Source organism: Ictidomys tridecemlineatus, chromosome 12, assembly GCF_052094955.1.
Source record: "Ictidomys tridecemlineatus isolate mIctTri1 chromosome 12, mIctTri1.hap1, whole genome shotgun sequence".
NCBI classification, from domain to species: Eukaryota; Metazoa; Chordata; class Mammalia; order Rodentia; family Sciuridae; genus Ictidomys; species Ictidomys tridecemlineatus.
The window spans coordinates 96,281,585-96,305,104 of record NC_135488.1 but is presented as its reverse complement, the minus strand read 5'-3'; the positions used below and the strand labels follow the sequence as shown (position 1 = coordinate 96,305,104).

The following is a 23,520-nucleotide window of genomic DNA, read 5'->3' as shown; positions in this document are numbered from 1 at the left end:
TCTCTGCATAGAAGCATATGTTTATGAGTATTTGTTGTTAGATCTTAATGAAATAATGAAAGCTGTGTTGTAAATGAGGTTATTGTTGTGGTTTGGATAGAAGGTGTCTCCTAAAATCTCCTGTGATAAGTATAATCTTAACCATTGTGGAGGAATGTGGCTGTTATCCTAAAAGAAAGCTTGAGGACAGAACTCTGGTCTTAAAGTAATTTCTGGTCTAAGTTAAAGTAGTGACAATCATTGAATCTTTTTCAGATCATCTTTAGAATGACTGGGGTGGTTGCTCAGTGGTAGAGTGCTTGCCTAGCATGTGTGAGGCACTGGGTTCAATTCTCACCACTGCATACAAATAAATACATCAGTAAAAAGAATGACTTTATAATGGTTTCCTTAATTTTTTTAAAAATTGCTTTGTCATGTTTTTTCATTTATAACTTTGTTTTTGTTTTCTGGGTATGAAAGTACTTTAAAATCACACTTGATCAAATTATTAACAGGCTTTTTCCTCCCCCTCTAGGTAACCAGTGGAGTTTTATTAACAATAATCTGCACACTCAGAGTTTAAATAGGTCTTCCAAGGGCAGCAGTAGCCTTGATAGATTATATTCCAGAAAGATCAGAAAACAGCTTGTTCATCATAAACAGGTAACAGTATTTTTTTATTTTAATATTTGAGAGAATTATCATTTTGAAGGTTGCATATGACATATGTGCCATCAAATGTTAGTTATATATTTAACCAGCTATATAGCTTGGGGAGATTTAATACTTTGGAAACCTTATTTGTAAAATGGCAATAGATTTTTGGTGATGTTCTTTAAACTGTTTACTTCTTTACTCTCTATTACTACCACTCCAAATGAGTTTACTGTTATGGTTTGGATATGAGGTGTCCCCTAAAAGCTACTGTGTTAAAGTAGGAATGTTCAGAGGTAACGTGATTGGATTGTGAGAGCTGTATCTAGGCAGGTAGGATGTGGCTAGAGTAGGTAGGCTAGTGGTAGCATCCCTGGAAGTGCATCTTCCTTTGCTCTTCTTTGCTGATGTGAGGTGAACAGCTTCCCTGAAGGAAAATTTCTTGAAGGAAATTTCCAGAAAAGCAAAGCTAAGAACTCTTAGACTATAAAAGTATTTTTTCATGTATTAAAAATACGTTTTTTCTGCCATTCAAAATATCTATCATGTTATACAAATAAACTAGTACTATGATATTAGTTGACTTGTGTAAGAAAGTCTCCTAGTTACTTCCCTTCTCCTAAATGTAAGGGACTGAAGATTTTAATTTTTACTTTGTTTGTGGTACTGAGGATGGAACTCTGAGATACTACCACTGAGCTACTTCCCCAGCCATTTTCTTTTTTTAATTTTTTTAAAAGTTCTAGATGGACACAATACCTTTATTTTGTTTATTTATTTATTTTTTATGTGGTGCTGAGGATCAAACCCAGTGCCTCACATGTGTGAGGCAAACGCTCTACCACTGAGCCACAACCCCAGCTCTACCCCAACATTTTCATTTTTTACATTAGCAAGACAGAGTCTTACTAAAGGTGTCCTCAGATGCACCATCCTCCTGCCTCCTCGTCCTGAGTAGCTGGGTTTATAAGCATGTGCCACCCACTTCAGCATAACTAATGAGTCTTTAATGAGAGATTTTGAAATCAGGATTTGGAAATGAAGTTTTTAGAGGGGCTAAATAGTAAAATTTTATTACTACATTATTCAAGGAATTCTTTATTCCATTAGTTTGATGTATGAATTCATAAGAAGTATATAAATAATAATAATTTACTTGTCTTTAATGTTGTTTTTCTTTTTTATTGTACATTATAGTTGTACAAACTGGTGGGTTTTGTTGTTACATACTAGTACATGCACACAATGTAACAATATAATTTGGCCAATATCCTTCCCCTAATGTTTTTTTTTTTGTGTGTGTGTATGTGTATGTAGCAGGGATTGAACTCAGGGGCACTTGACCACTGAGCCACATCCCCAATCCCATTTTGTATTTTATTTAGAGACAGGGTTGCTTAGGGCCTTCATCTTGCTGAGGCTGGCTTTCAACCGCTAATCCTCCTTCCTCAGCCTCCCAAGCCGCTGGGATCCCTTAATGTTTTTAAGACTAAGTTGTTTACTTGTATTTTAAAGCAACTTAACCTACTGAAAGCAAAACAGAAGGCGTTGGTGGAACAGATGGAGAAAGAAAAAATACAAAGTAATAAGGGATCATCATATAAACTCCTAGTAGAACAAGCAAAACTAAAGCAGGCTACTTCAAAGGTATGGATATATTTTTTAATTATCTTAGAAAAGCTGCTTTTTTTTATTTTTAAGCATCTTAAGTTATTTTGTTAAGTATCTTTAGGAATGATCAGAAAATTTAAATATGTTGTTCTGCTTATCAAAAAAAAATACCAATCTATTCAACTTTTTTTGGTGAGGTAGACTTTAAATCAAGGAAATGTTTTGTAACCTGTTCTGTTTATTACTTCAAAGTGGATTAAAATTTAGTAAACTGAACATAAAGAAAGCAGTGGGATATATAGTTTTGCTCATGTGGCATTGATGATGTTTGTTTTTCTGTTCTATAATACAAAAAATACTGGATGATTACAAATACCTTTTTGCTAATTTTAAAAATAAAAAATGTAAAGTGAAAATTTTTGGCATCTCAAAGAGATTTTTAGTATATTATTGTAAGATTTTCATTGTTAGGTTTAGAATTGAAATTTATTTTGGATCCGGTTGTGCACAGGTTTCAAATATAGCCTATATATGTCCTTGAAAGTGAAAATGAAGTTGTGGTAGTTATTTTAATAAAATAAAACATAGTCACTTGTATGCATATGTATATATGGGTGTGTGTGAATATATGTGTGTATATAACATGTAGTAGTCACATTTGTATATTGCGTTTTTTTAAATATGCTTATTCCATTCAGTCTTGGAATGACTTGGAACCACCCAGCCTGTATACATCACACTTAGGATATTTTAGTGATACTAATTAAAGATGTTAGGTTTGCCATTATATATTTCTCTGACTTTTCTGTAGAATTTCAGTTTTCCGAAAAGCTTTTATACAGAGGTAAGATATATTAGTCAATGCAGTTTTTAATAATCTTACTTTTTGAAGCTTATAGTTTAATCTAAAAATTTTATTCACTGTAAGTTGTGTGTTGAGTAATATTTTCATAAATGTATACTGAAACTTTTCCATTAAATAAACGTTGATTTAAAAACTGTAAATTTCTGTATACAGCACTTTAAGGATCTAATTCGTTTGCGCCGGACAGCAGAATGGTCTCGTTCTAACTTAGACACAGAAGTTACTACAACAAAAGAAAGTCCAGAGATAGAACCACTTCCATTTACTCTTGCCCATGAACGTTGCATCTCGGTAGTCCAAAAACTCGTTTTGTTTCTCCTCTCCATGGACTTTACATGTCATGCAGATCTCTTATTATTTGTCTGTAAGGTAAGTAAACTATTATGCGTAATTTATAAATCTAGACTTTAAAGAGTAAGAAAAAGAACTTCAGAAGTATACAGTTTTTATTTGATTTTGATTAAGATAAAATAGTAGTTCATCTTTTGGTTTTCTTTTTTTGCAGTTACTTAAGTTTTTTTTTTTGTGCGTTGAAAGATTTAAATTTTTCATTTATTTCTAGAGAAATCTAATATAAATTTTAATCTATTTAAAAGTCAGGTGTTTTAAATGTGGGTAATTTGGGTATGTCTATTTCAACTTAACCTTTCTTAAGTTAAATTATGAAATATACAGGTAAGTGTCACATGATATTAATGAAAGACTTTCAAAGTTATGATTGTTTTCCTGTAGCATGTTCACTATTTATAGAAGTTATTCTTAACTGTTCCACTCAGATTTAAAACTATATTTAACACTGCACTGATGAAATTATATTATTTTTGCTAGGCACCGTAGTGCATGCCTGTAATCCCAGCAACTTGGGAGGCCGAGGCAGGAAAATCTCAAGTTTGAGGCCATTCTGAGCAATTTAGAGAGACCCTGTCTCAAAATAAGATAAAAAATGAAGCTGAGGATAACTCTGTGGTAAAATGTCTTTGTGTCATGTGTTTGGGCCTGGGTTCATTTCCCAGCATTACCAAAAAACAAAAAAAACAAAAACAAAAAGAAAAAAACAAAACCAAAAAAGATTACTTTCTTCTATATTTCATCTCAAGTAATTACTTAAGATACCAGAATCATACTTATTATTGTAAGTCATTAGTGTAGTGCCAAACCTATTGATAGATTTCTATTATTTTTTGGAAAAATGTATAATTTTTATATGGTTTTATAAAATGTATTCTAGGTTCTTGCACGCATTGCAAATGCCACAAGACCAACCATTCATTTGTGTGAAATTGTGAATGAACCACAACTGGAAAGACTGCTGTTGCTTTTGGTTGGAACTGACTTCAATAGAGGAGATATATCTTGGGGTGGTGCTTGGGCTCAGTATTCCTTAACTTGTATGCTACAGGATATTTTGGCAGGTTTGTAAGGATTTATTTTTCCTTGGGTATGTCAGAATTAACTTGTCATTGCTTAACTAATTACTCATTAAAGGAAATTATAATCTCTTAAAAGCATAAAATTCTCTTTAATGTCAAGCAGTAGCAACCATTTAAAATTACTTTTCTACTTAATTTATGTTGACAGTTTCGATAAATCTAAGTCTTTCGAGAGCAGTTAGTTTAAGTGCATGAATATTGAAACTAATCTGCTTTGTTAATAACATTGGTGTGCTTCTTGCTAGTTATTTATGTGACCTTTAAGAAATCACTATGCCTGAGCTTCTTCATTTGTAAAATAAGGATATTAAAAATACCTTTCCTTATAAGCTTGTTTTGATGACTAAGTTAGTTAACATCTGAAAGTGATTATAACAACTCCTTGTTGATTTTGAATATTGTGCGTTTTTCCCTACTAGTCATTTGTTTTCGGCATTTGTAGGTACTGCAGTGAGTTTTAGCATTCTTTAGGTAGGTGAGAACTCATTTGCCGTATTTTCTTTTCTAGTTGGTAGAGTATATGTGTCTTTCTGAACACTGGAAGGAAAAATATAATGGTTCAATATATATTAGAAGACTGTGTCTAAGTTATTAAAGTGGTTAAGATTATCTTCTTAAATGCAGGAGAATTGTTGGCACCAGTAGCTGCAGAAGCCATGGAAGAAGGAGCAGTGGGTGATGATGTAGGTGCAACAGCTGGTGACTCTGACGACTCCCTTCAGCCGTCTTCAGTTCAGTTGCTGGAAACTATAGATGAACCTTTGACACATGATTTAACTGGTACAGTAAAAAATTAAAAAAAAAAATATTCCTTAGTATTTTCTACAAATTGAGTACATTTCAAAACAAAAAATGCTATGAAGTATAAAATGGGTTTTTACGTTTTCATTTGAGCTTTTTGACCTTATATAATGATGCAAGATATTTTTCCAGTTAACATATTTTGCCTTGTTTCTGGGTGTGAGTGTTAATTACAACAAAGTACTATCATTTTATAATATCCCAATTACCTTGATATAGTCTGATTTGTATCTGTAGAAGTTTCACTAAAATGTGGGACACATTTAATGACTTCTCTCTCCCTCTTTTTTGGGGGGTGGGGGAGTGTGTGGGGATATGGAAGATTGAACCCAGCTGTGCTTAACTACTGAGCCTATCCCCAGCCCTTTTTATTTTTTATTTTGAGACGGTCTTTCTATGTTGCTTAGAGCCTCACTAATTTGCTGAGGCTAGACTTATTCTTGCAATCCTCTTGCCTCAGCCTCCTGAGTTGCTGGGATTATAGGTGTGCTTCACCATGCCTGCCTATGACTATTTTTTTAAAGTGATTTTTTTTTTTTTTTAGTTGTAGATGGACACAGTACCTTTTATTTAATTTGTTTTTGTTTGTGCTGAGGTTTGAACCCAGGGTCTCGCACATGCTAGGCGAACGCTCTACCACTGAGCTACAAACCCAGCCAGCTATGACTATTTTTAATAGCAAAGTTTATGCAACTTGATCCAACAACAGCTAATATTGTGGTATTTTCTCTAGGAAATCAAGTATCATGCTAGTAGTGTTTTTTATTTTGTTCTGTGAAGTAATACCTTTATGTACTCATTAATAATTAAGTGTAAAAGTTTAGATTTTTAAACTTTTAAAATCTTTTAGCGTGTGTCTGTTATATGTAAACAAAATATTTTTTTTCTGCAACTAAAAGCAATATGTTGGCTAAATTTCATGTTAAATATAATACAGTAATTTTCAATTATTTAAAGGCACACCCCCCCTCTCTTCTTTGGAAAAAGATAAGGAAATTGACCTTGAGTTACTTCAAGATCTAATGGAAGTTGACATTGATCCTCTAGATATTGATTTAGAAAAGGATCCCCTTGCAGCCAAAGTTTTTAAGGTATGCTCTATTAGAATATTGTGTGTAATCAAAATACTCATACATTTTTAGATTAGCAATTACTTCAAAGAAGAAAATATACTGGGCTGGGGATGTGGCTTAAGCGGTAGCGCGCTTGCCTGGCATGCGTGCGGCCTGAGTTCGATCCTCAGCACCACATACAAACAAAGATGTTGTATCCGCCGAAAACTAAAAAAATAAAAATATACAAAATTATTACCAAATGAATCCCATTTATTCAGTATATGTAAAATTCATTAAATTGCTATAGTACTATAGGCATTTTTTAAAAGAAACTTATGGAATAGTATGAAGGAAATTTATACCATTTTTGTTGATGTAGCCATTAATAATTATTATAAGTATCATTAATAAGCATTTAGAAATTGAGTTAAGGATTATCAGCCTTTCAGGCAGCCAATAGTCTTTATCTAAACTGAGCTTCTTTTAGGTTAATCTTCTATGTTAGCCTCCCCTTTTTCTAAAGAAGATACACCTACACCTATAATACTTTGTAGTGGTATTGTTCTTTTGGTTCGTTAGATTTTTAGATTTTTCAAAAAATGAAAAGGCTATCATTGAAACATTCTTGCAAATCATTAAAATTCTAAATGGGTGAAAATTTAAAGGATGTGAAGAATGTTTATTGTGTAGTTCTGTTTTAGTTTACAGTAGAAAACCAAAAATAAACCACAACTTCTTTTCCATTTTTTTTAAGCCAATAAGCAGTACATGGTATGATTACTGGGGTGCTGATTATTGTACCTACAATTATAATCCTTACATCGGAGGTTTGGGAATCCCTGTAGCAAAGCCACCAGCAAACACAGAAAAGAATGGATCACAAACAGTTAGTGTTTCAGTATCTCAGGGTAAGTGTTTGTATGTGACTGTTTTGAGGTATATACTATTCTTAAAGCAAGTACTAAATTTATATATATTTTGTCTCTTGAGAAATTGAGTCTGAGTGTACAATAGGTTTGGTATCAAAGTTGTACCATAGAGTGTCATTCAGAGCTTCCTGTTCTTTTCTATCATAAAGTTTAGAGGAGCTTTCATTCAATGATGGTCCATCTGTTTCTCAAAATAATACTTAGCAAAAATTATTTGTGGGTTGTATGAGACTGACAATGATTTTAAATAATTGTGCTTTGTTTGCTTTATTATCTTTTTAATAATAAATTTTTATGTATAAAAACCCCACATTGAATACTAGTTTTTCACTTTACTGGTCATGTACAATGTATCATTTAAATTTTTCAATAAAATATCTTAAAAATGGAAATAATTACAGATTTGAAAAAGTTTGAAACAAGTAAAATTCAGAGCATGTTTGTTATCCTGAACCAGTTGAGTGTAAGCTGCCAATCCAATTTTTTGGTTTAAAAGCTAGACATTCTTTAATATGAGCACATCAAAGATGCATATTTCATCAGAATCAGAATATTAATATTACTATTACCTTATACTGAGAGGCCATTCAGATTTTAACAGTTGTCAGAATAATGCCCTTTACGAAGAAGGACCCAGTGAAAATCATGCTTTGCATTCTAGTTGTCAGATCTTCAGTCTGAGATGGTTTCTCAATGTTGACCTTCATGACCTTAACCCTTTTGCAGATTATAGACTAGTTATTTATAGAACATCCCTCAATTTAGATTTGTATAGTATTTTCTCATAATTAGATTGAAGTCATGAATCTTGGTAGGAATATCACAGCAATAATAGTCATTTTTGTTTGCTGTATCTTTGTATGTGACCCATGGTTTTGATTTGTTTTACTTATGATGCTGTTACATTTAATCACTTAAAGGGGCTGGGGATATAGCTCATTGGTACAGTGCTTGCCTTGCATGCACAAGGCCCTGGGTTCAAATCCCATTATCACCAAAGGAAAAAAAAATTAATCACTTGATTAAGGAGGTGTCCACCGGGCTTCTTCTTCATGGAGTTGCATTTTTCTCCTTTGTAAAAAATTTATTTAACGCAGTTATAATTTCTTATTACAGTATGTTACTGGTTTGCTTTTATTGTAGTAAAATGCAAATAACATAAAATTTATTATTTTAATCATTTTTTAAAATGTATTAGTTTAAGATTCATTAAATATATTCAGTGTTATCTTTATGTAATTTGATCTTCAAGTTGTCTTACATTTGACCAGTAGGATCTCCTTCAATCTGGTCTCTTGGACCATTTTTAAATTTTTAGTTGTAGATGGACACATACCTTTGTCTCATTCATTCATTCATATGTAGTGCTGAGGATTGAAGCTAGTCCCTCACATGTGCCAGGCAAGCACACTACCACTGAGCTACAACCCCAGCCCTCTCTTGACCTTTTTGACATACTCTTAGCAGTCTTTGAGCACTTCTTGTTCTCTAACAAAATGAGATGCCCCCAGCTCATTGTTTAGTTTATTTTCCCTAGTTGGGAATTAGCCACTTGTATAAATAATATGGTATTCAGATCTATTCAAAGCAGAATATTGTTTAAAAAAAAAGATTTGAATGCAAGATGTACTTGTTAGTTTTGTTGTCTATTTCCATACTGTCTTGATAGAGTTCACATTGGTATATCTGGTTATCGTGTAGTTCTGTAGGGTTCATTTAAGTTTTCTCCCTTCCCATATTTACACTCCTTTTTTTTTTTTCTGAGTGAAAAACCTATCATTATCCTTAACATATTTGCATCTACTATTATTATTTATTTAATTAGTCTATCTCTCTTTTTTTTTTTGTAGTATTTTGGATTGAACTTTGGGTTCTTTGCCATTGATCTCACCTCTATGCCCTTTATATTTTAGTTCTTTTATTTTGTTAGAGGATCTTGCCAAGTTGTCAAGGCTCACCTCAGACTTGGGGATCCTTTTGCTTCAGTTTCCTGAGTAGTTGGGATTTCAGTCTTGTGCCACTATGCCTACCTCAGTCTCTTCTCTTTAACCACATTTGTACAGATGGTCTTCCAGCTCTGCCTCTGATAGTGCATGCCAAGCTGTACTTGTCTAAGGGCATACACATCCTTTCCTGAGTTTGGATTTTGACTTTTTTTTGTAGGAGGTAGGATATAAGTAATAATGATCATCAATTAGGCTTCCTTTTACTTGCTTTTTGCAGCCCTAGATGCTCGCCTAGAAGTTGGACTTGAACAGCAAGCAGAACTTATGTTAAAAATGATGTCCACTCTGGAAGCAGATTCCATTTTACAAGCATTAACAAATACGTCTCCAACATGTAAGTAAAATGACAATTTTTAGACAATTATAAGGAATGATTCGTCTTGATTATTTACAGGCGCATTGTACAAGGACAAATGTCAAAATTCCATGTCTGTTGTGAATCTAAAGGAGCTTATCAGCAATACCCTGCCTCAAAGTAAAAACAAAAAGGGGTAGCGATGAAGTTCAATAGTAGAGCATCTCTGGGCTATCCCCAGTCCCAACAAAAAACAAACAAATAATAATGGAGTTTTTTTTTTTTAATTTTGTGTTGATGGACCTTTATTTTATTCATTTATTTATATGTGATGCTGAGAATTTAACCTAGTACATCACACATGTGAGGCAGGCACTCTACCACTGAGTCCCAGACCCAAGAGTGGAGTTTTTAATAAAAACATCTTTATCATCCTCAAAGACTAGGATGGAATGTATAGGTGGCATGGCATCCAAATGGGCCTTATAACTGAATTCCATAATTGAGAAGATTTAGTAGTTATCCTGCACACAACTGTGTATCTTTTTAGTATAATCATATTCTAAATATATGAATAAAAACCTCTAAGTGTCCCTATATTTTTCTGATCCCCATGATTAAATTCTCAATTTGTTTGGCCTGCTGACACACATTTGAAATGCTCAGTTACTTGGGAGGCTGAGGTAGGAGGATCACAAATTTGAGACCAGCCTGGGATACTTCACCAAAAAAAAAAATATATATATATAAGCAAAAAGAGAAGGCAAACTTTTTCATAAAGGGCCATTAGTAAGCATTTTGGACTTTACTTGCCATATGGTATGCTAAAACTTCTCAATTCTGACTTAGTGTGGGAATGTAGCCATAGACAATGAGCATGGCTGCATAACAGAAACAGATGGCTTTGCAGATTTGGACATTATTGACTTTTTTTTTAAGTGTTTGTGTGAGTGTTTTGGTTCTGGGAGTGGAGAGGGTGTTACTGGGGATTGAACTCAGTGGCACTTGACCACTGAGCCATGTCTTCAGCCCTATCTCATATTTTATTCACAGACAGGGTCTCACTGAGTTGCTTAGGGCCTTACTAGTTGCTGAGGCTGGCTTTGAACTCACAATCCTCCTGCCTTTGCCTCCCAAACTACTGGGATTACAGGTGTGCACCATCATGCCCCGCCATTACTGGTTTTGATATACAGTGGTGAACTTTTGTTGATTTCCTCATGTCAGAAAAGTATAGTTAATAATAACACCCTGTTTCTGAAAAACAAAAATTGAAGAGCTGTGCTGAGGAGACGATAATGGTTTTATTTTTCTTGGCCTAAAAACCAATTTGCTTTCTCTGAAGCCAGAGATAGTTTTTGGAAAGCAGGAAGATCAACTCCTGCTTCTCCTGTAAAGGAGGTTCCACAATTCATTTTAATAGAGAACTCGTTTTAGGTTCATTTCAGTTTGTACTCTGGTTTGTTTTTTGCCTTCGAAGGTGCAGAGTAAAGGAGAAAGACAAAGAGTATGACTTAGTGTCCTATCATCTTTGTATTGGTAAACTAATATTATTGTATCTTCTTTGTAATATGGGACCCTTCCATCCCACCACCAATAGGGTTTAGTTTCTGCATGACCAGAGACAACTCAGCACTATCCCAGATAAACCATTGTTATACATTGCTTGTTTGAAACAACTTATAAGGTCTTTTTAAAATTCCTATCTGCTTCTTTTAACATTCTGTTTTGATTACTATCCTGCATACAAGTGTGTATCTTTTAGTATAAGCATATTCTAAATATATGAACAAAAACCTCTAAATGTCCCTAAATTTTTCTGATCACCATGATTAAATTCTCAATTTGTTTGGCCTGCTGACACACATTTGAAATCCCCAGTTACTTGGGAGGCTGAGGTAGGAGGTTCACAAGTTTGAGACCATCCTGGGATACTTCACCAAAAAAAAAAAAGAAAAGAAAAGAAAAAGAAGGAAAGGTTATCAGTAAATAATTCATTTGACATGTAGCCTGAACATCAGAATTTTGCATTTTGCCTATGTGATTCTAATAATCCATCAATGTCTAGAATCACGCCAGGCAGGGTGGTACATGTTTATAATCTTAGCTGGTTGGTAGCCTGAGGCAGAAGGATTACAGAATTGAAGCTAGCCTAGGAAGTTTAGGGATACCCTGTCTCAAAATAAAAATGACTGGGGGTGTAGCTCAATGGTAACAGAAGCCGTGGGTTTAATTTCTAGTGTCATGATAGGAAGAAAAAACAAAACAAAAATCCCTACAATGAATAATAAAATCAGATAAGATTCTTCTTTCTTTCTTTCTCTTTCCTCTTTTATTAATTAGCAAAAACTGTTAAAAAAACTGTATGTTCTTTTCCTTTATTGAATGAGTCCTGTGTATTTGGGAGCTTCTCTTGTTGGTGACTATCTTTTTTACCTTCAAACAATGTTAAAAATTAAGTTTTTCAGATACTAACATATAACTTTAAACCATTTTACAGAATGCAGGTTAAAAAAATTATTTTTACCTATGCATACATATAAGTAACGAGTTAGTGTGTGTTCTGAAACTTTGTTTATAACATCATACTTCTGTTTGATTTTCAGTATCTCAGTCTCCCACTGGAACAGATGATTCACTTCTAGGAGGTTTACAAACAGCAAACCAAACCAGCCAGCTTATTATACAGTTATCATCTGTACCAATGTTAAATGTTTGTTTCAACAAACTTTTTTCCATGCTTCAAGTCCATCATGTTCAGGTATGACTTTGGGAGAAAATGATATTTTAACATATTATTGGGAGCCTCTGAAATGGTGAAACTAACTGTAAAGTTCATTTGCAACTTGATGGTGATTATTAATTATACTCAATTGGGACAATATTGGAAATGCTTTAATTATCACAGGTCCTCCTTAAAGGGACTATTTTTAATTTTCATGATTTTAAGCCTTAGTTTCTACCACATATTGTATAAAACCCATCAATTTAATAACTTGAATAACCTCTTTTAACTTAGAAAAACATTTATATGATGTAAATGGTAAATTTTAACTGAGTTAAATTTTGTTCTGGAATTTTAAGATGTACTTGCTTGTCACATGAAGTAACTGGAGGAAATATTTAATTGAAAAATTTCTTTATTCATGACATGATTTTAAGCAGTAAGATTTTTGTTGAAATACATTTTATAATATGTAATTTTTCCCCCCTGTCAATTTTCATTCATTTTCAGTTGGAGTCACTTCTCCAGTTGTGGCTCACATTGAGCCTGAATTCTAGCTCATCTGGAAATAAAGAGACTGGAGCAGACATTTTTTTATATAATGCTAATCGAATACCTGTCATTTCATTAAATCAAGGTAAGATTTATTTGTAGAAAAAACCCTAATAGGTATAAATAAAATAGCTAAATAGTAATAATTAGGTTAAATGTACCTAAAATGTACCAGTTTCTATGCATGTATAACAAATGTGTAATGAGAACATGTTATTTTAAGTGTTGTAGACTGAGCTCTACCCTTGCTGGGAAATGTTATTCTCAAAGTTTTAGTTGTATTTAATTCGGAACTATATTTGTGTGTTCCAAGGACAGTAGTTAATGAGCTAATTTTAAAAAATAATCTTATTTGTTAGTTCGTTCTTTTGGTTTTTAATTCTTAGTAAATATTCAGTTTTTCTGAGTAAAATTTTTTTCTTTCCTCTTTTGTATGTAGCCTCAATAACTAGCTTTCTCACAGTGCTAGCGTGGTATCCCAATACTTTGCTCCGGACATGGTGCCTTGTACTCCATAGCCTAACACTCATGACAAACATGCAGCTTAATTGTAAGTTCAGAAACTTATTAACGTAATTTCTGATGTACATTTTAATATGCTTATTATCGAATTCTTAACATATTTTTACCAGAAGTGATGTGGTTGTATAAGTAATTGCAGTCCTTTCAATTACATTGTATTCAATCTGGAAGTTATAAGAGGATGGATTTTAATCTCTATTTGAGAAAGACTTCATTAAATTGAGAGTTCTGTCACTTTGATAAAGCTGTTATTTGAATCATTGTTTAACATCAAAGTGCTCTTCTATTTTCTTATTTGGAATATATTATCCAAAAATGAGATAAAAATATTGCTATCTGATAAACAAAGATGTTTTATTCTGCTCAAGAGAATCAGTGGGTTGCCTATACATTAGTTAGTTGTATGTAACATGCAAAAAGGAATAGTTTTGGCCTCAGTTTATCTTAGAAAACTGAGTTTATCTGAAAAGCTAAGGAAAAATAGTTCCTAAAAATAGACTCCTAACATAATGGTAAGGTGTTGTTTGTTTTTCACTTGACTGTATTCATAGTCAGAAGAACGAGGGAGGAGATAATGTGGTAGATGAAAATAAAGAATGAAATCCAGGTCTATCAATAGTGTGTATAGGTTGGAACTCTTTTAATAAACTTGTAATTACTAGCAATATATAAGTTTTCTTTGAACTAAAAGATGTTTATATATATATTGGAAATTGTTGTTTTGTAGTCAATTTATTAAGATTAATTATTATTATTATTTTTTAGTAGTTGGTTCCAGCAGTGGGATTGGAACTCAGGAGAGTACTGCTCATTTGTTGGTTTCAGATCCAAACCTCATTCATGTATTAGTGAAATTTCTTTCTGGTACCAGTCCACACGGAACAAATCAACACAGTCCACAGGTAATAAAACTTAATTAGTGATGTGCCCAGACTATTCAATAAATAATATTTTTGAAGTAAAACTATAAAATTTTCATCATTAAAATTTAAGTAATAGCCCTTGTATGTTAGTATAATAAATAATTTTGTATTATTTATAAAGTAGCTATATAGAAACTGGACAACAGATGGTAGGTTGTTATCAAAGAACATTGAATTTTTTTTTTTAATGTAGAGTTTGTGTTTGGCTTTGATTTTGTATAATTTAGGTTTATAATTTAATGTAATTACAAAGCCAAGAAAACACTTAAAATTTTTGGAATGAAGATTTAAGAATTCATTTTTTGTGAGTTCTGCTTTTAGGATTGATAGCTCAGAGTTGGGCGTAAGTTTTCTTGTAAACTCAGCAGCCTGTGAGGCTGAGGCAGGAGGATTATGAGTTCACAGCCAGCCTCAGTAACTTAGGGAGGTGCTAAGCAACTCAGTGAGATCTGGTGTCTAAATAAAATATTAAAAAGTGCCTGGGTTGTGGCTCAGTGGTTAAGTCTCCCTGGGTTCACTTCCTGGTAACACCCCCACAACCCCCCCCAATGATTAATAGCTCAGACATTTTATATTATTTATTGTATTTGGATAGCAAAAAATAACAAAATATTGCTTAGAATTCAACATTTTCTGTTCAATTAACAACTTAATTTCTTCTTGTATTATACTGCTTCTAGTTTAAATATCTTGTATAAAATATCTTTAGTATTCATAAATATTTTTAATGGAGGTTTTCCAAGGTTTCTTTCAATTTATCATTTTTGATTCTTTTAAAAATTCTTATCTGGCTTTGCCATTAAACAAGTTCTAATTTTGTTGCATAGTCCATAATAATCTTAGTCCTTCTGTTATTTCATTTGTTCAATAAGTGTTCAATAGGTTTCTCTATACTAGGCTTAGGTACTGTTCTCAATATTAGTGATGAAAGTATTTACCAAGACAGTCTCTGCCGTCATCAACTTTAAATTTGGGTGGATACTTTCAGTGAATATTTTGACATTGAAAATTTAATTTTATGGTCATAGTAAAGAGTCAAGTAAAAAGGAGGGAAGAAACTATTAATAGATTGGGACAGAATTTTGGTAGGGACAGACATGTTCCTGAGAAATAACTATGTGTAAAGATGAATTAATTTGAGATCACTAATTCCAATTTCATTATATTAAATGTGAAAAAACATAAGTCTGCTATACTGCCCCAAATTATATAGCTTGTTAGTAGTAGAGCTAGGTACCAGGGTGCTTGTCCTCACCCAATAAGGCAGAGTAAATTATTAAGGATAAGCTTTCCTTGTGATGATATCTTATATCTTGGTTTTATGTAGGAAGTTTGATTAAGAGTTTAATTTCTTGGTCCATTATTAATAATTAAATTGATTTAATTTAGTTTGTAGGATTATATTGCATTTTGTTTTTCTAAAATTTCAGAGTTTTATGATTTATTCATCAAACCTAATTAGTTGTTATATATAAACCACGATGAAAAATCTATTAATGCCAGCTGCTCAGCTGAGGTAGGAGGATTTTGACTTCAAAGCCAGGCTCATCAACTTTAGCACAGCCCTAAGCAACTCAGTGAGACCCTGTCACTAAGTAAAATATGAAAATGGCCTGGGGTTGTGGTTCATTGGGAAAGAAAAGAAAAAGCTTTTGTTAATCATTTCTATAATTTGCCATTTATAATAAATAAACTAAGACCTAAAATGTCAGTTTCCTCTGCCACTGTTTATATTTTTGTTCTTTCTTATATGGAAATTATAATAGTGCAACTTTTGACTTTACATCCTATGCCATTATAGTGACTGCTTCTATAAATAATAATAGTGAGCTGTTTTTAGTGGAAATACATTTCTCTTCAGGTTGGTCCAACAGCTACACAAGCTATGCAAGAATTTCTTACCCGATTACAAGTGCATCTATCTTCAACATGTCCTCAGATATTCAGTGAATTTTTGCTCAAGCTGATTCATATACTTTCAACAGAAAGGTAAATTTCAATGTACTCTTGTTGTCTCAATACAGAAGTCACCTGTAATCTTCCAGATATACTTTACTTTAATGTTTGTTAGGAATTTATCTGAGAATGAATTGGCAGAACAGTAGGTATTTAGGAGTGTGTGTCAGGGGGAGTTCTTTGGTATGTTTCCAGATTCACTTCCATTTTGTTTCATTAAGGCCCTTTTAAATCCCTCAGTTGTCTAATAAGGAAGGAGTATTTAGTGCCTGAAAATTTGCCTGCTTTTAATGGTTTCATAGATTAGTCATAAATTTTTTTAAATATTTATTTTTAGTTGTAGATGGACACAATACCTTTAGTTTATTTACTTATTTTTACGTGGTACTGAGGATTGAACCCAGTTCCTCACAAGCACTCTACCACTGAACTACAAACCGAGCCCAGTCATTATAAATCTTAAAGGTAAAATTTATTTTGCACCTATTTGAAATTATTCTGGAAAACAGAAATAAAGCTACCATTGAATTTATATATCATAAGAAAACCTTGGAGAGGATAGCTTACAAAAGAAAATATTGTTCATTAATAATCTCATATAGAAATACTAGATGTATTTATTAACATAATCAGTCAGGGGCCTGGGGTAGTAGCTCAGAGGTAGAGCTCCATCTAGCCCATGCGAGGCCCTGGGTTCGAACCTCAACATCTTTATTTATTTATATAAATAATTTTATTAAAGTCTTAATAAAATTATTTATATTTATAAATAAAAGTATTGAGTCCAACTACATCTAAAAAATAAATATTTCAAAAAAAACACATAATCAGGCAATGTTTTAGATGGATAAATTGGGCTGGGGATGTGGCACAACTGGTAACGCATGAGCCTAGCATGCATGAGGCACTGGGTTCAATTCTCAGCACCACACAGAAACAAAATAAAGATATTGTGTTCACCTAAAAAAACTAAAAATTAAATATTTAGATGGAAAAATTGCGACAGTGCTAGATTTGTTCTGATAATATATGAATGCTTCAAGAGCATATGTGACACTAATAAAATCTTTTCCATCATTATATAAAACATTTCATAAAATCCAACATTACTTTCTCAAAAAAATCTTTTAATAGTTACAAAAAATACATGACAAACAAAACATCTGCAATATTTGAGTTTTTTAAAAATTAATTACCATTTTTGTGTCATAAAGAAGTCAAGGTGGATATGATGGTGCATCCCTGTAATCCCACCTACTTGGGATGCTGAGGCAGGAGGAATACAAAATTAAGGTCAGCATGGGCAACTTAGTGAGATCCTGTATCAAAATAAAATTTTAAAAGGGCTAGGGGGGCTGGGGTTATGGCTCAGTGGTAGAACGGTTGTCTAGTATGTGTGAGGCCCTGGATTTGATCCTCAGCACCACATATAAATAAACAAAATAAAGATATTATGTCCATCTACAACTAAAAAAATTAAAAAAAAAAAAAGGCTATGGATGTAGCTCAATGGTATAGCACTTGCCTATTGTGTGTGAGGCCTTGGATTTGATCCTCAGTAACAAGCAGGAAAAGGTGAAGATGTCAGTGTCATTTAACTTTATTCTTAAGTACAAGTGCATGTAAACGTGTGTGTGTGTGTGTGTGTGTGTGTGTGTTTTCGTGTCCATATATACATACACGTAATTTTCAAAGTGTTTAAAAGCATTTGTGTGTTATGTGAACCTTTAAACATTAATGTTAAAATTTAACATAAAAATGAACAATTTGTAATAACCTGTTTTTTAAAAAACAGTGAAATTCCTGACACAGTGGTTTCCTTTCCTTTTATAACTTTGTTTTGAAAAATTGTTTAGTTGTAGATGGACACAATACTTCTATTTTATTCATTTTTGGAAGGAAGGGTACTAGGGATTGAACTCTGGGACACTCAACCATCAAGCCACATCCCCAGCCCAATTTTGTGTTTTTATTAGAGATAGGGTCTCACTGAGGTGCTTAGCACCTCACTGTTGCTGAGGCTGGCTTTGAACTCATAATCCTCCTGTCTCAGCCTTCCAAGCTTCTGGGATTATAGTTGTGCGCCACTGCACCCAGCTCTTCATTCATTTTCTATGTGGTGCTAAGGATCAACCCAGTATGCTAGGCAAGTTCTCTATCATTGAGCTGCTATATCAGCCCCTTTTATAACTTTTTAAAAACAATATTATTGTAATTCAACTTATTTGGAGTATATAAAGCATATACAGAAACATACAGGGGACTGTAATGATTTAGATACATAAATTTGAAAACATTAACATGAAAACGCTATGTATTTTATTGGGAGGAATTTGTGAGATTTTGGATGATATAAATAAAATTAGTGAACAAATAATGATCAATCATCATTATTTCGTTTTTCTGTTAAGTATACTATTACATTTTTATCGCAATGGGACCACTAAACCTTGTTATTAGGTGTAGGCTTTAGCATAGTTCTATCCACAGGGATTGTATAACATTAAAGGTTTTCTTATGAAACTTCAGTACATTAACAGTTATTTACAGTTAACATTAGTTATATCCAATTTTTTTTTTTAAGTGGAAGTATTTTGAGATCTGTGCCCCAACTATTTTCCACAACTTTTTACACTGCATGTACCTCATAAATTTCCCGGAAATAATTTCTTTAACATGATCCAGAAGAGTGCAGCCAAGGAGACTCCTATGTTTGTTTGTGTGTTTTATAGAAAGTCTCTTGTATCCTATTAAATTAGCCAACAGTTCTTTAATTAGATTAATTCAATATTGAAATACTCATTCTTGCTGTAAAGGAGTTATTCAGGTCTGGGGCTATAGCTTAGCACACATCATGCAGGAGGCCTTGGGTTTGATCCCTGGAACCACCAAAAAGGATAACATTCAGTTTTATCAAGTGAATGGTTTGCAGATATTTTCTATTGGTCTGTGGAATCTAATTTCCATTTTCTTAATAGTGTATTTCAAAAATTAGAGAAGTCTTTATTTTGATGAAGTTGTCAACTTTTTCTTCCTTTTTTTTTCTTCCATTTTTAAGGAATTCTCCTTTAATACTTAGGTAGTACTTTGAATGTAGGACATACTTTATGTCCAAAATTCATTCCTTTTTTTTTCTTTCTTGTAATATTATTCTTGCCAGAAAAAATCCTTTCCTCACTGAAAATTACACAAATTATCCTTCTGTTTCTTCTTGAAATTTTAGTTTTTATGTTTTACATTTGTTTTAGTGTTTGCTCAGGAGCTTAAGATATTTTGCCTATAGGTATCTCATTGATTCTGGACTGTGGTTAAAAATAGTATCTTGTTTTTCATTTGAATTTCCTGATTTTTTTCCCCAGAAATCAATTGATTATTTTATTTTGGTCTATTTGTGACTTTATGATACAGAATTGGTGTTTCTGTCTGTTCTTTATTCAAAATCACAGTGTTCTTTTACCTTTCTGGCATTTAAAAATGTCTGGTAATGTGGCTTCTCCGACTTTATTACTTCAGGTATTTTAGATCTTTTGGTCTTTTTTGTGTGTGTGCGTGGGGGGGGGGTACCAGGGATTGAACCCAAGGGTGCTTAATGACTGAGCCCCATCTTCATCCTCTTTCTCTCCACCCTTTAATTTAGAGTAGATCTTGCTAAATTGCGTAGGACCTTGTTAAGTTGCTGTACTTGGCTTTGAACTTGCAACAGTGGACTCTTTTTGCCTTTTTATATAAATTCTAGAATTAGCTTGTTGATTTTCAAAATAACCCCAAGAATCCTACTGGATTTTGAGTGATATCCTGTGTGTGTGTGTGTGTGTGTGTGTGTGTATATATATATATATACGTCTATGTACATGTATATATCTATTTGGGAACAGTTATAGCTTTTTTTTTTTTTTGTACATAGCTATACTGTCAAAGAATATAGACAGTCTTTTTTTTCCCCCCTCTCTTTTCTTCCTAGGTATAGTATTGAATACACATTGTACAAATTGTTCTTTTTTCTTTTCTCCCTCAGTCTTTCAGGATTAGATATGCTACTAGTTGTAGATTATTTTATAGATGCTTGTAACAAGTTGAAGAGATTCTTACTTCTTTCTAATTTGCTAAGGCCTTTTTTTTTTAAATCATGAATGTCTCAAGGATTTTGTAAGATACCTATTTTGCTTATAAAAGTAAAATGATCAAATGTTGTTTATTCTTTAGTCTGTTCACGTATTAGTTGTTTTTAGGTGGAGTACATATTTCTCACGATGGGCTAAAACTCCTGGGCTCAAGAGATTTCACATCAGCCTCCTGAGTAGTTGGAACTACAGGTGTACACCACTGTTCCTAGCTTGTTATTTTAATTAAAAAGATTTTTTAAGTGACCATTAATTTGTGTTTTCCCAAGATATATCCAGTTTTTGTGACATGTTAATCCTTTTTATATGATGCTGAACTTAATTAGTAAATATTTTGTTGAAGATTATGGAATCTGTGTTTTTTAGGGATATTTGTATTTTTTCCATATAAAGTCTGGTTTTTGTATATAGGTAATGTTGGACTTCTAAAATGAATGTTCTCTTTTTAATTATCTGGAAAAGGTTGTGTAAAATGTGTGTTATTACTTAAATATTTGGTAGTAAAAATCACTATTGAGGTATTCTGGGCCTGGAGTTGGCTTTATATCAAAATTTTATGTTATTTTATAGATGTAGGATTATTCAGGGGTACCCGCCACTTTCAGTTCTGGAAATGGAAACCAGGGTCTCACTCATGCTAGACAGGCAGTCTACCTCTAAGCTATATTCCCAGCTTTCTTCTTTCTTTCTTTTTTTTTTTTTCTTTGAGTAATCTATGGTAGTCTGTGTACTGAAGGAAATCATTTACTTTCCTTCATTTACATTGTTGAATTGATTATTTGTCATATTTCCATATTCTCCTAATGGTTACAGGGGCTTTAGTGAGATTTCTTTATTTCCAGTATTGGTAATTTTTATCTTTTAGGTGTGAGGGTATTATTCTAACTAGAAGTTTATCAGTAGTACTCGTACTTTCAAAGAACCAGATGATAGTTATACTGGTGTTGTTTCTTTTTCTTTTTCTTTTTTTTTTTTTTTGTTTTTGTTTTTTTCTTAAAGTCAAGTTTTAATTAATTTCTGTCATATTATTATTTCCTTCTTTTTTTTGTTGAATTCGACCTTCGGATTTAGCTTGTTATTGTTCTGATATGTTTCTTCTTTACTAATGTAATAGGCTTAGACTACTTTTTTTAAAAGTAATTATTGATATACTGGATTAAAATTAGTCTTTTTCATAATTTTCTATTTAATTGACCTGTTTCTTTTAAAATATATTTTTCTGCTAACTTTTGGAAAATTTTTTGATAGTTTGATTTCCACTATTTTTATTAGTTATTACTAAAATTTAAAAAAAATGCTAATTGCCCTAGCTCTATTATGTATGTCTTCATTTTATTAATCTTATTTTAAAGAATATTAACTTACTCTGTATAATTTCAGAATTTAAAATAGTATAGTTCTGATTTCTTTCTGGTTTATTTTGAAAGATAGACTCAGGAGCAGCCAAATACAGGGATGTGGGGTCCCAGAGGAAGCCTGTGAGCGGATATGGACTATGGTATCTCCCTAGGATACATTCATCCTTTATCAATTTGTTAAACATTATAGCTGAATTTCTTACTCATTTGTACATCACCAGCATCTCTTTTTATTACATTCTTCTATAGGAAACCCAGGGCTTTTGTTCCATTCTCTTGGGCAGTGCATTTGTTTTCACGGATTTCAGCATTTTGGTTTCTCTGTGACTTCAGCTCTCTGAGTTTAGGAAAACTTATGACTGTAGTTCATTTGCCCTTATTATTTATTTATTTATTTATTTGTTTGTTTATTTTGTAGTTGTACATGGATAAGAATGCCTTTGTTTGTTTCTTTTTAAGTGGTTCTGAGGATCAAAGTCAGTGCCTCATGCATTCTAGGCAAGCACTCTGTCGCTGAGCCACAGCCCCAGCCCTAATTTGACATTTTTTATTGTTAGGTTGGGAATGATACATTTTCTAGCATTCTTTATTTGGGCATAACCAGAACTTGAGTTTTACTGTTTTAGTACATAAAAATGTTTTGATTGACACTTAATTTTTGAGAATCAAAATCAATATTCATAATAGGAACATTTGAGGATATAATAAATGAGAGCTCATTCCATTTTAAGATTGCCCTGTGATATTAAAATATCATAGTCTGCAGCTTTAATTACATATCCTTAAGTTTTCTATTTAGAAGGGAAGTCATTTTGGTTTTGTGTAAACTGGAGGCAAGAACAAAAGTGAGATGGAAACTATCAAAGTTTTTTGTAACTTTGTTGTATTGAAATAGTTACTTCTATCTAAACTATTTTAAATGATTTTATTTTTAACACTCTTTCTTTCTTTCTCTAGGGGTGCCTTTCAGACAGGACAAGGACCTCTCGATGCTCAAGTGAAGCTCTTAGAATTCACTCTGGAGCAGAATTTTGAAGTTGTTTCAGTTAGTACTATTTCTGCTGTGATAGAATCTGTCACCTTCTTGGTGCATCACTATATCACTTGCTCAGACAAAGTAATGTCAAGAAGTGGATCAGATAGCTCTGTGGGTGCTCGAGCATGCTTTGGGGGACTTTTTGCCAACCTCATTCGCCCAGGTGATGCAAAAGCTGTTTGTGGTGAAATGACAAGAGATCAACTCATGTTTGATTTGTTAAAACTTGTTAACATTTTAGTACAGCTGCCTCTTTCAAGCAATAGGGAATACAGCGCAAGAGTGTCTGTGACCACCAATACAACAGATAGTGTATCAGATGAAGAAAAAGTCTCAGGAGGCAAAGATGTCAATGGAAGCAGTACCAGTATGCCTGGATCTCCTGCATATGTTGCTGACTTAGTCTTAGCCAACCAACAGATTATGAGCCAGATTCTGTCTGCTCTAGGCTTGTGTAATAGCAGTGCCATGGCAATGATAATTGGTACGTATTGAGAATATTAATTTTATAATTGTTTCCAGTACATCAGTTTTACTTTATAATGTAAAACTACTTTATTGTAAGATTCTGATGACTGATTTTTATTAGTGAAGACATGTGGAGTGCCTTCACTTAAATTAGGTTCTGTAAGGAACAACTGTCTCTAATGTTTTCAACTTAAAGAATTTGTTATCAAGTTTTGCATTGGATACCAGTAA

The 23,520-nt window shown here is 32.8% G+C and overlaps 1 protein-coding gene across 18 annotated transcripts in view; it reads left to right on the top strand.

The window, feature by feature from the left end:
- Birc6 (baculoviral IAP repeat containing 6) overlaps positions 1-23,520 on the top strand; it is a 212,070-nt gene that overhangs the window by 100,705 nt on the left and 87,845 nt on the right. For 13 of the 18 annotated variants that reach the window (XR_013429101.1, XM_078029413.1, XM_078029415.1 and 10 more), the window contains 14 exons: positions 518-645; positions 2,152-2,283; positions 3,266-3,481; positions 4,341-4,524; positions 5,167-5,322; positions 6,301-6,434; positions 7,153-7,306; positions 9,551-9,667; positions 12,235-12,389; positions 12,864-12,990; positions 13,345-13,455; positions 14,193-14,329; positions 16,212-16,339; positions 22,743-23,305. Coding sequence is in view for 17 of the 18 variants with exons in the window: in XM_078029413.1 (XP_077885539.1) it covers positions 518-645; positions 2,152-2,283; positions 3,266-3,481; positions 4,341-4,524; positions 5,167-5,322; positions 6,301-6,434; positions 7,153-7,306; positions 9,551-9,667; positions 12,235-12,389; positions 12,864-12,990; positions 13,345-13,455; positions 14,193-14,329; positions 16,212-16,339; positions 22,743-23,305 (2,442 nt within the window). In the remaining variant the exon portion in view is untranslated. The remainder of the gene's footprint in view (positions 1-517; positions 646-2,151; positions 2,284-3,265; positions 3,482-4,340; positions 4,525-5,166; positions 5,323-6,300; positions 6,435-7,152; positions 7,307-9,550; positions 9,668-12,234; positions 12,390-12,863; positions 12,991-13,344; positions 13,456-14,192; positions 14,330-16,211; positions 16,340-22,742; positions 23,306-23,520) is intronic. The other 5 variants (XM_078029407.1, XM_021724552.3, XM_021724551.3 and 2 more) reach the window with 1 other exon arrangement.